This window comes from Zonotrichia leucophrys, chromosome 5 (genome assembly GCF_028769735.1).
Source record: "Zonotrichia leucophrys gambelii isolate GWCS_2022_RI chromosome 5, RI_Zleu_2.0, whole genome shotgun sequence".
NCBI lineage: Eukaryota > Metazoa > Chordata > Aves > Passeriformes > Passerellidae > Zonotrichia > Zonotrichia leucophrys.
This window is the reverse complement of record NC_088175.1, coordinates 12,690,396-12,708,323: the sequence shown is the minus strand read 5'-3', so window position 1 is coordinate 12,708,323 and position 17,928 is coordinate 12,690,396. Positions and strand designations below refer to the sequence as shown.

Below are 17,928 nucleotides of genomic sequence, written 5' to 3'. Positions count from 1 at the left end.
TGTGTTTTCAAAAAGATATTAAATGTGAGATACAGAAGACTACAGTGTTGTTAAAAGAAATGGCTGACACAGCCAAAAGAAATTCCCATTAAAAGTATGATGTTCTGAATATTCACGTGAACATTTTAAGTTGTTAAATATTAGCTGTTCACATTAACATTTGGGATATTTATTTTGTCACAAATATGTTTCTCTCTATGTAGGAATAGGAAAGCAAGCACATGGACAAAAGGCTGAAGGCTGAATTCAGCTTTGCACTGCTGGGGACTGTCCATGGGCAGGGCTGAGCAGATTGTGGCAGCCGTGGCACCAACACCCACCTGCAGTCGTCCCCTCCAGCACTGACCACGTATCTGTCTCCACTTGTGAATCGAATATTCGTTAAGTGGGCAGAGTGACCTAAAAATCGTTTGTGTTTTGCCTGGAAAAAAACCCAAACAACAACAGAATTAGAGAGTCTAAATATTCTGTACCCTCCTAAACCAGAACAGGCATGCATGTTTTCATCTACCTTTTTATTCCATCACATAATGTTCAAAAGTTATATAGGTTAGCAAATGCGAAAAATCTCCTGAAGGAGAACTACCATTGAGCTATAATGCAGATTAAATTGTCAGCCAGTAAGAGAACAATTGCAAATTGGAAAGAATGCTCAAGCTAACAAAAAAATGTTAAATACATCTTGTCACATGACTAAATTCCAAGGTTTGTGTAAAATTCCTGACACTGAAAAACAATTCTTTTCATTGCAACTCTGTGAGCAGTTTACCCTGTGCAGTCTCAAATCCTGAAAATTAACAGTGAAAACAAATTTAAAAACCATTATAAATTAAAATTATAAAAACCAGGAAACAATTTAACAGTGTTAGTGAAAAATCTGTAAACTCTTCATCCATGAAGATCCACAGATTGGACTAAAATCACCATCTACCTTCCTCATCTATCAAATGGATCAGAGATGTGGAAATTACTAAGGGCTTTGAGATTTTTCATTAGGCAGGCACTATGCTAAAGCAGACTGGCAGACAATATCAACACCTTCAAGAGGTTATAGCAAGAGCTCCTGCACAAAATTGTGGGAAACTCTGATGTGGAGCATGCCAGGAGACTATGGAGATAAGGAGGTACTAAAAGGCTACAAATTCAGAGAAGAAAATATTTCCATCATATGTCTTCTAGAGAAACAAGACAAGATCCTAATATCAACAGTGCTTGTTGTAACCACGCAAAAACAAGTTCTTACAAATTTTTCAGGACATGGAAAGTCAAACAGTTTGACCATGCCAAAATCATCGCCTGTTACGAGGTTGATTCCCGAGTGAGAGACACAAGCACAGTTCACATCAGCTTTTTCAGCATGCCTGGACCAGATTCCAATTACTTCATCCCCTAGAACACTGAAACAGAAGACCAAGAAATTATTTTGAAAACCACTGCAAAAACAAGAGTCAGGTAATAGAAATCAGACCTCATATTCTAACTGGTTCTATAAAAATGCAATGTTTACATTTTATTTTCACACATGCACACCTTACATAGCTTTTATTCTGTAATTAATTTTTTAATCATTCCATAATTGCCCCCCTGTGTACTGAGGGAATCTGCTCTGTACTGCCTTTTGCTGTGCTGCATTTAGGGAGCTGCTGCCAGCGCAGATGGGTGTGTTAAAAGAAAATATCTGACTGAAGGGATTAAATAAATATACTTTTAAATAGTAGGTGCTTCCCCTGGAAGTTCCAGGTGTTCTAACAGGTGTAAATATATGAATCACTTACCTTGTCCAAGTAGCCCATGTTATTCTATCAATCACAGCCTGGTCCACGAGCTGCTTTCCTGAAGGCACTTCATACACTTGCCTTTTGTACGACCCCGTAGAGACCTTGGAGGTGACCACAGAGAATTTACAATACATTAACTTGTTTCAAAGGATGAAAGTATAATTACAAAGGGTTTTTTAAAGCATTTTTGCGACAGTTAATTTTTACTCCATAGAGTAACAGCTATCAAGAAAACTCAGTCAATGAGCTGAAAATTCTCAAAAATCTATACAAGCATATAGCAATAGTAAGAAAGCATAAGAGATCTTAACATTTAAATGTCTAAATAGTAAAAGATAACTGAAACAACTCACATTCTGCATGTATGTGTTAGTGCATTAGTATATATAAATAAGGCAAAATAAATTGCTATCTTTAAAACTGACACACAGGTGTTTTCCTCTCAGGCTGTAAATATTGATTTGATAATAAGAGAAGCTTATTTCTCTTTTCCGATGCAGATAAAATATAGAAGGTATATTATATTTAGTTTACTTTCATTTTAAGAAATGTCTTCAGCCCTCCTATAGTTGGCATTTGTAACACCATGACTTTGGTGCTGCTCCACAAAGTCTAGTACTAAAATACCTGTAATGCCATCATGCTGGTCAGAGAGACAAAGAATTTATAGATCCCCCAGGCCCTGCAGAATGACAGACTGTATCCTTTCTCTTGTAAGATAGCCCATCAGCATCAGATGTAAAAAGGCAGGGAGACACATCACAGGAGGTTTGAAACCTGTCTCTCATTTCTTGGCTTATTTTCTGTATTTGATCTCCAGGAAAACTGTTCAAAACTAAAGGCATCCACTTACCACGACAGCAAAGTAAGTCTAATGCCAGCAGCATACTCCAACACTTAGCTACAAAACTTAGAAGTTGTCAAAGGAGTGACCATACTTGCAGAATATCTGTCACAAGTATGCTTCCCATTCAGTACCTTTAACCATTAATGACTGATACCTGGAGATAAGAGCTATCAGCAGAGAAGTCCATCTGGATCACAAAACTTGGGATATCTTTGCAATAGCTGATTCGATTTAGTGTGGGACCCAAGGTCAGATCATAAAAATCCACTGCATTCTCACTGGAACCAACTGCCAGGTAACGAGAATCTGGGCTAAACCTGAGCAGATAAAAGGGTTTCATGAGCACAGGCTGGCACTTACAGATTAGAATATTTGAGAAGTGCAGAAATTTGCATTTCAAGTGTCTGCTATCCAGAACTGGAGGGATGCAGAGTATTCAGTCTGCTAAGCAAAATAACTTCTGAAATTAAATTTTCAGGGAGTGCATATCCAGCAGAAGGTGGCAATAATTTTGGTACAGATTACACATATAAGTGAACTGGTAACATCTCTTGAAAAATTCTGTTCATGATCTGATTTCATGACCCCCTCATGGTCTAACCACTTGTGACATCCCTCTGATGACACTCTGACTCCCTTATGCTATACTTACAAGGTTAAAAAATGGAAAACTGAAGTGCTCTAACTGAAGAAAAGTCAGAACTTCTAGATGAAATGTACTGAATAAAAAGATGTAAATGAAACCTTTTGTTTTCCCAATGTATCTTTGCACACTGGTTTCTTTCTTCCAGTTTTTCTTTCTAGTCTTGAAACTCAGTAGCCTCCTGAGCTGAACAAATCCCTCACAGCCACTTTTGTTACTGAGGAAGTTTTATTTCTATTGTCTCTGAAACATACCTTGGGACAGGGGTTCAACTCCAGCAAGCCCCTGACTCCTAGCAGAGCTCTTCTGCAAGGTCTCTCTTTGCTTGCATTTCTCTCCTATCACACTTTGCTCTCCAAAACTTTCCTTAGCTGATTACAACCAATTTATCTCATACAAGAAACAGCCTGTTTCTCCACTCAGGAAACAGAAGCAAAATTTTACTTCTAACTCCTGTCTAACAAACACAATAAAGTGCAAACTGACAGACTGGCATTTCCATTATCTCACAATCCAGTCTTCATCTCTAAGTGTCTGATCTCATTGTACCTCCTAGGAGTCTCTTCCCTCAAGCATGTGGATCACACCACACCCTCAATGTCACTCATTGATTCCAGCTCTCAAAAATATCATTGTAATGTTTCCCAGAACACAGAGTTGTATTTTTAAGAAGCAAAATATTAGAGATTTCTAGCATACTACAATAGACCAGCAATAACATTTTCTGACCTGATATCTTGAATTGCTGATCTTCTGTCCCTTTTCTTCCCCCAAATTTTTAGAGAGGTCACAAGCAGGATAATAAATTCTCCATTTTTCATGCCAATAGCTACCATATCACCTTCTGGGCTGTAACAAACAGTACGAGCTGCATGTCCTAAGCTGACTTTGTTCAGCATCTTCTGTGAAGAAATAAAAACCCAGAATAGCAACTGTTACTAATTGTCCATATTTTAAAAGCATCTTCTGCTAATAGCTTGTTAACATGCTAACAGCATTACATGGATTATTTTCAGAGTTCAATAAAAAACAAGTTTCAAGTCTGCAACACCACCACAAGTCTATTTTTTTTTCTCTAAACAAGTATTCTCTAACACCTACCTTTTCAGCAATATCCCAGAGTCTCACTGTGCCATCTTCTGCAGCAGAAAGGAAAAAGTCTCTGGATGGATGTGTTGCTAGGCCCCAGATGGGTCCATCCATATGACCATTAATTAGAATGTTACATGCAGCATTTTTCTCTCCAACTTCAATTATTTCAGCATTTCTTGTCCCAACAAGAATTTTGCCCTTAAACAATAGCGAAAGAATTATCTCTGATAAAATACATTAACCTCTTATGATGAACAGTAATTAAAATATTATCTAGAGCTTTAGTTCTGTCAAGAAAGTTTCCTTAAGTCAAGTTATTAAATATTCAAAGAAAATTTATTTTTTAAATTCCTCTGAGTTATTAAAGTACAGAGCTCTGTAGATATCATTATGCTGGCTGAGTTATTGCTTGTCATTTGATATTTGATATCAACGTGTGAAAAGAAAATAGAAAATAAATCCTTAATTAGTCTTCAATAAAAATGTATATGGAATATTATCCTAAGAAAGACTGAGGTCTCACAAACTAGACGTTTTTCTGCCACAATACCAGCTGCAGACACCTTCTAGCTTAGCCTTTAATTTCAAATACTAGCTAAAAGACAAAGCAGAACTAATTTATGTGATACTCAGAAATCCACCCCAAATGATGAGCTGTATTTTCCAGCCAGGCAGCTCTGTTTACCTTGCCCCTGCAAACAGAGCGAACGCAGTCTGTCATTTGTCCTGTCTCTAGTCTGAAGGCACGACATCTTTTCAGCTCCTGGTCCCACAGCTTGACTGCTCCTCCTTCCTTTGAGCTGTGAAGACATCAGGAAGAACCATGAGCTCAACAGCTGCCACAAAAAGGACAATTAATGGATGAAAGAACTACATTATTTAATGTACTGCACTGCAAATGAGGCATTTTAGTACATTTTAAATTGTTAAAAGATTCTGTTTGCCTGAACAGTTGATGTTAACATGCTGAGCCTCACAGCCCAGCAAAAAAAAAAAAAAAATTCCAAATCCTCACTATTCTACTTTATAGAACAAGTTGAAAGATGGGTGCTGTTCAGCTTAGTCTGAATGAGTAGCTCTTAAGGGAATCTGTCTAGTCAGAACAGTTAAGCAGTTATCTTATAGTCAGGCAGGCAGAGATTTTCAGCTTAGAGCTGAGAGAAACATAAAAGGTATGTATTTTACTTCTGTGAAATAAATGACAGATTATTTTCACTTCTGTGAAAATGTCACTATTTTCACTGCTGTGAAATAAATTACACAGATACAGCAGAAAAACCACACAACTAATAGGTATTAATTATGCAAACACTAAATATATTTCCCTCCCACTTGCAAAAAAACTCCTTGTGTTTCAGTACAGAACACAATGAAATAAAAAAAAAGTTTCTAAAAAGAAGATAATGTTTATTGAAACAGGGGTAAATCTGGCATCTTCAGTTGAGCTGGGACATGTCTAATCTGTCTTCAATCTCCTCTAACAGAAACAGAAAAAAAATGTTCCACAATATCAAGCTGCTTGTGTTACAGCTTTGATTACTGAATAATATACAAAGAACTTCAGAATGTTTAATCACAATTACTGATTTGTACTATTATTATTATTATTAAAAGAACTATAATGAATTATAAATTGATACTCCTTGCAGTAGTATATTCTTTACTTCCCACTAGCACTGTTTTGACATATGATTGATCATTATACTCAGCAAGAAGATTTTACCAAAATAGGTTGGTGAGCTGCAACTAAGGCAGGAAAAAGCATACAGTGCTCCTAAAAGAAAATTTGTTTTGCATAATGTCAATACTTCATTTTCCCACAGGAGATGAATTCTGGGTTCTTGTTGTTGTTCAATATTATTTGTTTCAGGTCAAATACCAATGATTAAGAACCCCTGAAGCTAAGTGGTAGAGAGAACACCCTCCAAATAAAATCACAACAACATTTATAAATAGTAGAAGGAAATATTTCAAGGACAGAAGTAAGCTTTCAGTTGGGTCTGAAAATATAAGTGGCCTGTGTCCTGCCAAATGGGCCACTATCATGTCATCAGATAGACTGTATTGCAGCTGAAGCTTTTGCTTATCACTAGGAAGGCATAAAAAAAAATTTAAATGCTTGAGGAGATATTTTGCTTGCAACCCCAGAAAGAAAGAATCTTGCTGTACCTTGGATTTGAGAGAAGACAGCTTGCCTCTGCCATCATAACTGAGCAGATCTTTCCTTTGAAAGAAGTTGTGCATCATACTGCTATAAAATTTATAATTCATATATTCTATCACAACTGTGCAAATCCCTTGGGTTAACAACCTCACTACATCTTCTGTTTAAGAAGTAACCCACAAGGACTAGGTAACTTTTTGGTGCTTAAAGCTAAATGGGTGTTGGAGCTAGAAAATCAATAAGAAAATCTAGAAAATCTAACCATTCTATGATTCTAAATTTCAGACTAAATGCTTTCTTTTACAATAAACGGGGAAAAAAACTGAGTTGAAGCTCATATGGGATTACCTCCACTTTGGAGGTGGTGACTGCTCTTTTCTTAATACGTATCAGGAATCTAAAAGGGACTACTCTTCTACCTTTAATATCTCAAATAGGGTTGATGGGACGAATCCGAACCATTTTTAAAGAGAAAATATGCATGCAGAAAAATAAGAAAAAAGACGACTCACGGCCTTTCCTTGCCTCCTGTAACAATCAAGCCATCCCTTAGTGTGGTGTACATGGTGAACACAGGGCCGTTGTGAGCCTTGGCCACAATTCGTATCAACACATGATCCTTCCAAACACAAACATCTCCACTGATAGTACCTGTAAATGTCAAGTTATTCTGAAAAGGGGAAAAACATACTCATCATCTGATTCTGAGCAAGGCAGGAAGAAAAACATTCAGAAATGAACACCATTTGCATTCAGAGGCTAAATCGCTTTTGTTTGCTGCTGCAGAAGAGGAAACTGTGGAGCTGAACAAGCTTCTTCTGAGACAAATTGACAAAATCAAGAAGAGAACTCCCAGAACTGGTCCCTACAGAAATATGGAAAACCTCCCAGGTTTAGCTTTATTCACTTTGCACAGCTTTTCACAAAATCCCTGGAAGCTCTGCATTCTCCAACCTCACGCCAAACTTCAGGCCACACAGCATACAGCCTGATTCTCACACTAAGAACCTGTCCCTTCCTAAGAAATTTTACAGAGGTTTCCCAAACCCCTGACTAATACCTGGGTTGGGCATCAATAACAGTTATCATCTGGAAAATATCTTAGTGTTTTGTAAGACCTTCATGTAAATCACAGAGACACCACTGTGTAAAAGAGATGCTGCAGCAAAAAAAAGGCAACCACAGCCCAGTTAGAGTTTCAAAGATCAAAATCAGTGAAAATTCAGTCTGGACCAAACAGTCAGATGGCCAAACAGGACAGAAATGCAGACAATCAAAGCAAAGGACCACTTCACAAAAGGAATCTGTGCCTTTCTGCCCAGCTGAAGATATGAGTACTGCTCATGCAGAGCAACTCCAGACTCAGCAGTGCTGTGGAACTTTGCAAGATGGCCTGCACATGTCCCAAAACCCCCAAAGCAAAAGAAACCCCTAATGCAGTTGCCTTACAGTGTCTGACATTAACAAATGTCCTAGGAGAGCGCTGCTCTCTGATCTCCATGAGCAGTAGCACATACAAATGACAAAACCATCACTTTCAGGTGGGCATAAAATCAGCCTCATTTCTACTGCTTGGTTCTTGCACTCTAGACTCAGTTTTGTTTTACCTGGATTAAATAACAAGCAGTTTGTTATCAGTTTGTTATCATCTGTGTTTGTTTTTCCAGAAATCTCACAAATCCATAGCCTTTTCTACTATAAAGAAAGCTGGTACTAGTTCTAACTAGCAGGTAAGTATTAGGAATGATAAACTGAGTTTAGTAAAATAATTTATATACTCATTAACCAGGTTATAAAAGTCTCACTGAACTGAATAAAGGCAGAAGAGTAAAAAAAGTTTGGTTCCATGCATTTTCAGGTGGTTTGTTGAAGTACGTACCGCTCCAAAAGCTACAGACAGCATGGTCTGCATGCGGGCATCTTCTATGGAGCTCAGCAGCCCTTTTTTACTGAGGAGAGCTCTTCCAGCCAGTGTCCAGAACCTTACATGTTTAACTCCCACAGAAACAAACTGTGTATCTGAATCTGGCCTGAATTCTGCTACAAATATACGCTGGTTATGACCAGCTCGGCTGGCAATTTTGGCACCTGGCAGAAAGAAAATGGACATTTTGACTTTGCTGAGAAAAATACACATTTCTGGTTAAAAATATTAAAATAATTTTGACCCATATGAAGATTCCTCAGTTGGGATCCTTAGCTGCCATTCTGAATGTGTATCAACCCTTAAAGATGAACACAGGCATGTTCTGACCACACATCCTTTATCCTACCTAAGATTGTATAAGATGGACATTGCATCCATCCCCACAGGATCTATCAGACAAGCTATGAAAGATCACTTGTTAATAACTTAATAGCTGATATTTAAAATTCTGACAGTCACTAGTTATCAACAGCAATCCCCAAAGAGAGAGGAAGTAAACCTCTAAGACTAGAGAATCAGATCCATAATCTGGGCATGGCTTTGTCAGGCAGAAAGAAGACAAGGAAAGGAGCTCAAATCTCTTTAGCCTAAATCAGAAATACAGATCAAAGCTGATCTGAAAACATGTAGCATAGCTTAAGGCAACCATTATATAAGATGCATAGAGGAGTTATCCTGGCACCCTATTTTTGCAATTTGCAACTTTTGGGAATAATTTCAGGAGTATGACAACCTAGTCGGTAATCAGACTTTAGAGAAGAATAAAGTTGTAATAATAATAATGATGATGACAGTTTTTAAGAATAGAAATTCCTATATTATTCTTACTGGAAAACAGTGAACTATCTTGATCTTTACACAATAGTTTCAAAGGAGATATATTCAGCAGTCACTAGAATGGGTAAACACATCTATTTTAGATCTTGCTGTACAGAGCATAGCACACAGCATTTATTTAATAATTTTTGATCGGCTGATGCTTTAAAGTTACACTTGCTCTTGACTCAAGCCAACATACCTCTAACAATGTAAACACCCTCTGCAAAAGCAGTCTCTTTCCTACCTTCCTGCCACTTCCAAATGGTAATGGTGTGTTCAGGATCCAGCCCTACGGACAGCAGCAGTTTGCCAGTGGCACTGAAGCTGACGGAGCAAACGCCCTTGGAATGGTAGCACCGCAGCACCGACAGCGTCTGCTTGTTCATTGCATCCCACACGTGAATAGAAGGAGCTGTAGCTACACAAATAGAAAAACACGCCATTAGTAGTCATTTTGAAAATGTGTAATGATTTACTTATTGAAGCAGTTAATACTTTTTTATAAGACAAAATTGCTGTGATCAGATGGGGGAAAATAAAGGAAAGAAAAGAGATTTTGGCCTCCATTTGGAAAACAATTCATGACAAACAGGATCATTACGTAGGATGAACAAGTTGGCTTTATTACATTACCAGAGATGCTAATTTGTTGCTTAACTTGTTCTGGACTTGTGAAGCACAGCAGAAGTTTTAAAAGCAAGAGCTGTCCTCTGTTTTTCTCTTATTAAAACATAGAGCACCATGTTGTAACTCAAAAACCTTCATAAATAAAGCTGTTCATCAAGAATGTAACCTCTCCACGGGGCTTTTGGACAACCGATGGCTACAGAGAAATCAGTTTACAGTGCAGGGCCAAAATCTCCTTTCTACAAAATGGTCACATGTCTTAAATGCTTGCTCTCTTAGGAGAACATCAGCCAGATTTTCAGCTTGCTTACTGACATAGAACTATGGTATTGAGTCTGCATTGTTTAGACTGCGAGCTCTCTGCAGTAAAAAATGTCTTTCCATGCTACTAATGTATGTGATTATCTCTAACATGATGACAGCTGTTTTTTCCCCAAATGCAATGCCTGCTCAAAAGATCTTGCCATCCACATATATAGTTTACAATCTCTGAGCAGCATCTAAGGCATTTCCAGCACAGTAAGATTCTCAAACTTCTTCACTTCTGATCTCTAATATATTTGACTGCAGAGTCCTAGGGTTACTGGTTCTTGCCATAGATCCACATTTACATAAACTAAATTCTCTTTTGGATTAATGCTTTGTGTTTCTAATAGATGAATCTAGGCCCTCAAAGGCATACATGTGATGGGAAACATTAGGCACAGGGACTTAGGCAAAATTTCAGCCACATGAAACTCAGTTTTTGAGCACAATTCCACAGCTGTTCTGAAACAGTCTTTAGAACATACTTCCTCATTTCTTTTATTTCCCATTTGAATTTCCTCTCATGTCAGCAACAAGATGTTATCATTACCTTTCGAGAGGTATCACAGCATAGTATGGTCATGCCATTAAAACAGAAGGGGCGGGAGTTGACAGCAACTAGCACTTCCCAAGAATTGTCAGCACATTCCTTGCTGTTCTTATGTGAAGCTGAGGGAAGGGAAACCTTTATTATGGCTCTGAACTGTTTTTCTGTCTTCAGCCTTCCTCTTGGTAAAACTCTGTATTACCCTTGAATAGTGCACCTGTCCTATAACCTTGGCCAAAAGTTTTCTTTTGGTGGCAGATAGAAATTCTCACCTAGTTTTCCTGAATAAGAACTGACAAAATCATTCAGAGCAAGATCTGCAAGACAGAGAACATGGACTCTGAGGTCCTTCCATGTGATGGAGTCCTTCTGAAAGTCTCTGTCCTGAAACTGAATCCTGCCTGTGTACTCAACACTTTCACAAGAGAGATGTTCTAAGGCATCATCTCCTTCTGGGAGCAGTTAGATAAAGCTACCGTGGGCTGGCAGGACAGAAAAAATCTTTAGTAAGGTGGACCAAATCTACACCCAATCATTAGGAAACTTTAACTACCATTCCAGCCTAGTACAAACATTACTGGTACAAGAACACCTACATCACTGTAGACAACTGAAAATCTGAACTAGAAAAGCAAAAGTTGTTGGCAAGGATGCCAAAGGCCATCAATAAATTTTAAGTAAAACAATTCAACTTTCTAATGAAAGCAGGCAGCAGCTTGGACTCCAGACTAACGGTTCCAGAAACAAGAAAAAATTTAAGAGTGCTCGTTTCAGGCAGCAAAAACAGAATTTAGCAATATACACAAGCACAAACTGAAGTTGCAGAAGGAAGAAGGCACATGAGACAGGGGAAGTGTCCAGCCACCCTATACAGTACTATAGATGTTCTTTCATATAAATATCCATATCATCATTGCTTTTTTAAAATACAGACTAGAAGTGTGGGAACTGCCATCTTTAGAGCAAGCACCATTTGCCATATTTAAGAGAAGTCAACACACATTAAAGATGTCAATGTACATTTGTTCTTACAGAACAAGCTTTAGATCCACATGAAGATTATTACACTTTCTACTACACATGACCACATTTATGCATCTCTGAAGATTCTTCACAAGACAATTATGGCTGCACAACAATGAACTCATTCGCACATGATGGTGATAAATTTTAGAAATTACGGTTGAAAAAAAAATATTAAAAAAAATATCTCAGTCAAGACCGTCAAATGTCAAAGACCCAAAATGATAGAGGAAAAATTAAATTGGCATCACAAAAAGCATTTTGGATCAATGGTAATAACTGCATGGCAATTGTACATAAATGTGAAAGGTGATTTGTTTTTTCACTCAGTCACCTAGGCCTCCTCAGTAGAATTTACCTTAGAAATGCATGTTTAAAATTACACTCAATTGAAGGTCTAAACCAAATGTTGTCAGCCCCAATATGTCTACAAAAGTGGCAAGCATACCCAGGAATGCTACAGCAGCAGTATGTATTAGAACTCACTAATCACTAAGCAGCAAGAGGGGAATATGCTTCAACAAGTGTAGTTTTTAAGTGTGTTCTAACATTTTTAATTTTTCTATATTTACAGTATGCTGAGCTGTTTTGACTTCTATTCAGTGCTGACAGTAATATGACTGATACACGGGATTTAATAAACTAAAAATGAATTCACATCACTTATGGCTCTATAAAGCTGCAGATGGCTACTAGATACACTAACTACACCTGAGGATGTTAAAATTTTGTTTCCCTTACCTGACATATCTGCTGAGTCTCCTGTAATGGAAAAGCAGCAGAAAAATAATTAGATCAGAAATAAGATAAGTGCTAAAGAAAATATATGCCATATTCAGTGTAATTTCTTAACACACACCTTGATGTCAACTTTTTGCATTGCAGCAGCACCAATACTGCTGTTAAAGATGAGTAATTACTGATAAAAGGAGGTCACATCAGAAATAAATCATAGAGTGAATATATTGAATGAATTAATATCTTTTGATTTCCATTTCAAGCTACAACACAAAAATCTAGTTTTGGTGTATGTTAGGTCACTCTCAGCCAAAATAAATGAAAAACATATTTTTTCATGTCATTGATATTTGAAAGAAATAAGTGAGAAAAAATGTTAAGAAGTAGCATGTGAGTACCTGAAGATTCAATAAATCTTTTTAAATCATGATGGTGACACAATTTGTGCCAACCATATGAGTAGGAAAAATAGCAGCAGTTCTTTTTAGAGCATATATACTCCTCAACATCCCTTCAAAATCAGAAAATAAGTGCTGTTTTAAGATATTTCACTTCCATTTAATTTTCTGCTTAAAAGTATATGTAATTTCTAAGTGTCATCTGCCTCTGATTGGTATGCCTTAATCCACATTACAAAACAGTTAATAATTGTCCTACTGCTAATTGATGCAGAAATGATTATGAACATAAAAAAAGGATTAAGTCCTGTGTTTTGTCTCGGGTAAGATGAACACTGTAGAAGAAAAATTTTCACATTCCTCCACTACAGAAAGGCAAACAGAGACAGATTAAGAAATATGATGAAAAAGCAAATTCTTAAAGGCAATAAAAGGTTTGTAATTCTGCAAATGTTCAAACCATAGACAAATATCTGATGATGATTTTTTCCATTTAAATAATCTCCATTAAAAATTTGTTTTAAATGATGTGAGGCAAGAAACTCACCAGGAAAGAAAGCTATTTTAGCTAAGAGGCTACTATTATCAATGAGTCAATTTTAATGAGACAGGCACCTAAAAATCCAAAAGACACAGAAAAGCAGGTAATAAACTCTGCAGAACTGATTTTTTTTTATATGAAACTTCTAAAACACACCTAAAGGAAAGAAAAAGTTATTTTGGCTGAAATCAAATGAGGGGTTTTTTTTGTATTCTATGCCCTGAAGAAAATAATGTGGATTTGAATCTGCTGAGAACCAACAGAAGATATGAAAACTACAACCAGATTGTAGGGCTACAAAAATCACTTCTACAAAATCTAGAAACAGCAATTGCTACCAGCTATGCCAATGCAAAATGTGGGGGTTTTTGTTCTTTTTTTGTTTTTTTTTTACCTGGTTAGTTCATAGACCTTTATGTCACTATGAAATATATATATGTTTTCCCTCTATATCTCAGTTTATCTGTAGGGAACCCCATTAGGGTTTTGGTTATGCCTTTAATATTACAACTATAACATATCCAACCACCAAGTAGGTATTACAAATCTATCTGATGAGGTAAAACCTACATAAGACTGACATGTATTCTAAGAAATGAAGGTTAGCTCTATTCAGCTTCTTCGGAAGGGCAGTGACTCTTTGGAAGGTCTAACACAAGCTGATACTTCAATACAACCAGACTAATTTAATGGGGCTTAAGATTTCTGAAAAACTAGTTTTGAAAATACTCCAAGCAAAAGATAAGTTTAATCTTTCATGCCTCAATATTTTTTGTCATCTTCATTCAATTACACTCAAAGGAACATATAAAGAGGACAGGTAACTGAGTAACACTCATACAAACGGAGATAGCATAATCAAATATTTTATGATTTATCATGAATTTGCAAGGTCCTGATTGCATGCTGTTAATTTTTTTTACAAAAATACAAACATACCTACTTGGCCAGTTGCCACTATGTTGGTAAACTTGGGGTGCTGATTCACAGTGAGGCACAAAATATCATCATTGTGTTCCTGGTAAAATGACTGAGAGCCTAAAAATAAGAAAAAATAAATCAAACCATAGTTCAACTTTAATTAAAACATTTACACACACATAGACATGGCTAATGATTGAAAATTTCATAGTATTTGTTAGAAAACAGCATTATGGTCATGTTGCATTTTGAAGCTTAAAACCAGAAAACAGAAACTCCACATTATTTATCTGAACTTCAACACACAGCCCTCAGTAACTCCAGACATTTCCCTCAAGTTTTCCACATGAAGTTGCTTAACTATCTCCAAATGGCATTGTGTACTTTTTTAAAGTACACAGCTAACTGGGTTATTGCGAAAGAATATACATGACACAGATGACTAAAAAGTAAACCAAATAAAAATGTTAACTTGTTCTTAGAAAAAAAAAATAAATTACAATTATTCCATTGTTTAGCTCTTTTCATTTCTGTGATCATTTCAACATGAAAATTTCAGAAAGCTAGTACCAAAAAACCCAAATCTTCGCTTCCTTAAAGCTCAGCCTCCAGGAACATTTCAGTACACTTTTTTGTTTATATAGCTATTATGAATATTCTCTACAGACTGAAATTTTAGGAACAAATAATTTTTTTTCACATACTTTTACAATACTTAAAAGTATATTAATTACTTTATAAACTGAAACTCCATGAGTGTGAAGAAACATTTTCCCTCCAGTGGGTTTTCTCCTACCTGTTGCCACATTATACAAGATGCCAACAGATGCAGTGTGATAAATTACATCAGCACCATCATTCAAATAGTGCACGTTGTTTCTGCAGTCCTTGCCTCGGTACCCAAACACCAGCTCCAAAATTAGGTCCTAAAAAGATATTCACATCAGTTGATTGAGCAAACCTTAAAGCAGTTATGAATTTCTTAAATTATGAATTTCACATTCTTCTGTAGGATTTAATTTTTTTAATTATGTCCTTATGAAGTGAGTGACATTCAAGGCAACAGAAACTGGGCTGGTGCCTCCCCTGTCAGTTTACAGAGCTGCTCATTCTTGTCACACACAGCTGTGTCACCCTTTTCCCCTCTCAGGGGGATGCTGCAGAATGGGCATACAGTACACACAGACATATATATATATATATACACTGAAAGAGATACTCATACACATAAAATGCAGTGAAGAATAAAGTTATTTTAATGCAGAAGACACTAAGAAACAAAGAATGACAAACACTGGTCCACAATTTAATTCCAGCCAGCAACTAGAAATCCAAATTACAATCTAAAACTTCTAGAGCACTGATGTCAAAAAGCTGTTTTTTATGGTACACCAAATATTTTGCAGAATCAACAATATTTGGATTGGTAAAGAACGGCATTTTCCAAGGTTAGATGAAATTTTCACTTCAGATTAATCAAAAATTGGTATGTTTATTTGCAACTGCCATGTAATGAAAAAACAGGTGCCAAAGCTAAACTCATCATTAATAGAATTTTTAAAATTATTCTTAAAACTCTTATCATGATGAATTTAAATGGAAGTTTTAAAATAAATTCTAAGCAGATTGGAATTTAAAAATGCTTAGTTTTATTAGCAACAATACACCCTTTAACAATCCAGTTATTTATACAAGGCATCCTGCTTTCTACAGCCAGTTCTAAGGTTTCATGATTACTAAGAACTGAGTTATACTCCATTTTATTTGCGATAAAAAGAAATAAATTTTTTTTGTGAATAAAAAAAATACTATCTCCCACTTTTTCTACTATTTACCTACGTTCACTATTTCCACCTTTGATATATTTAGAATAAAACAAGCATTTAATGCGTTCACAGGTGTGTCAGTTTCTGGCAAAACAAAATCCTAAAGAAGAAGAGAAAAGCACCCTTTTTCTTACCTCTATGGGTCTCTTTTTTTTCCCCACATTGTTTGTCTGCAGTTTCTCCGGCTGCGGCAATGCCCTACTAACTGGAGGTCTGAAACAAAGAACTGTGAATAAGAGAAGGCTGTCCGTCACCCATTCCATGCTAACAGCAACCTTCCAACCTGCTAAGGCTTTGGGAAATCTTACAGCCTGTCCTACTCAACTCCTATGCATATTCATCTTCAAAACAAATACCTCTGCCAAAGGAGAAGGACAAAACCTAAAAATCCCCTGTTTAACATGCTAGGTTCTCTAATTCTTCAACAATCCATGGGGCTAATGCAAAAGCTTGTTTTAAAATGAGTGAGCACTTTTAGAATCTTCTTCACTTTTTCAAACTATGTTTTTAAGGTACTTTCATCTTCTCTGCAGCAATTTTGCTGAAGAGAGGCATGGCTGATTAATCTAATAATGCCTGTTCCCACATGCCTTCAGCAGACCCCTAAGTTTTCCTATTTTTGTAATAATTTGTAAAGAACTCTAGATGCACCTGCCCATCCACTCCTACATCAACTGAAATGTGATGTTTATCAAAGCTTAGGTGGAAAATATTTTCCAGAAGAAACCAAGACCATGCAAATGCAGGAGTAACTACCACAACCTATGTTCCACTGCTCTGAATAGCCCAGATTTAATTAAGAACTCTCAATTAGATATGTTTAACAAATATCCATAACATCTCTCACATTACATTCAACTGTACCTGTACAAAGAAAAACAAACAAATAAGCTTTATTTATTAAATATGTGCAACTATTCCTAGTAATTTGCAGGAGCATTGATTATTGATTCCATAGATACAGTATTTGTGGCTGTGATAACAATCCTTTAAGCTTGATCTTTAAGAGTAACAATTTAATTTAAAATAAATTCTATGTATAAATTCAGTGATATCCAGACTAATTAGTCCAGTAGGCAGTGTGATACACTAATATCAAACATGAAGCAACAGGTTGCTATTTCCTTTTTAGTATGAAGTACTTCTATTCCTTTTTAGTATGAAGTACTTCTAATTTCATCTCTGATCTTGAGTGATGACTTTGATTCAAAATAATGACTACATTTTCTCAGAATGATAGAACATGATTTGTTTGTACACTGTGTAGTTTGAAGGACACAAGAAAAGCATTTTTTCAGTTATTCAAATAAAATACCATTTTCTTGGATTTATTTCTTCATTGTTCCTGCCTAACTTTAGAACAAATGTCAGGCATTTGTTCATTTGATCACTCCAGCACAGAAGTTTTTCAAAGACTTTATGTTTTTAATTTCTCATTTGTCATGGACAATTCTGCAACAGTCTCATTACTATTCCTCTAGAAATTACCAAAACATAGCATAAAAAGTGCTTCTTCCACTTGTCAGCCTCATACTTGACACAGAGCACTCAAACCTCATCTCTTTCCTCTTCTCCTACCCTGGCCCTAATTAACTTCTGTCCCTGAAACAAAGAGGGAAAAATGAGTTGGAGGGGAAAAAAGAGAGAAAAATTAAATATAGCAGAAGAACATATTTGAGATTTGATGAAAGCAGTAGAAATTGAAAGGACATAATTCCTCTTATAGAGGTT

The 17,928-nt window shown here is 36.3% G+C and overlaps 1 protein-coding gene across 5 annotated transcripts in view; it reads right to left on the bottom strand.

Moving 5' to 3' along the window:
• The window catches only part of EML5 (EMAP like 5), a 97,901-nt gene that overhangs the window by 7,862 nt on the left and 72,111 nt on the right, over positions 1-17,928 (bottom strand). The window contains exons 28-41 of one of the 5 annotated variants that reach the window (XM_064713438.1): positions 16,332-16,410; positions 15,168-15,297; positions 14,390-14,488; positions 12,515-12,535; positions 9,515-9,688; positions 8,404-8,612; positions 7,037-7,194; positions 5,046-5,160; positions 4,370-4,558; positions 3,998-4,170; positions 2,780-2,942; positions 1,776-1,879; positions 1,244-1,397; positions 321-421 (exon numbers count right to left, since the gene is read on the bottom strand). In XM_064713438.1, the coding sequence (XP_064569508.1) occupies positions 321-421; positions 1,244-1,397; positions 1,776-1,879; positions 2,780-2,942; positions 3,998-4,170; positions 4,370-4,558; positions 5,046-5,160; positions 7,037-7,194; positions 8,404-8,612; positions 9,515-9,688; positions 12,515-12,535; positions 14,390-14,488; positions 15,168-15,297; positions 16,332-16,410 (1,869 nt within the window). Of the gene's footprint in view, positions 1-320; positions 422-1,243; positions 1,398-1,775; positions 1,880-2,779; positions 2,943-3,997; positions 4,171-4,369; positions 4,559-5,045; positions 5,161-7,036; positions 7,195-8,403; positions 8,613-9,514; positions 9,689-12,514; positions 12,536-14,389; positions 14,489-15,167; positions 15,298-16,331; positions 16,411-17,928 lie in introns of those variants that run through there. The other 4 variants (XM_064713439.1, XM_064713440.1, XM_064713442.1 and 1 more) reach the window with 4 other exon arrangements.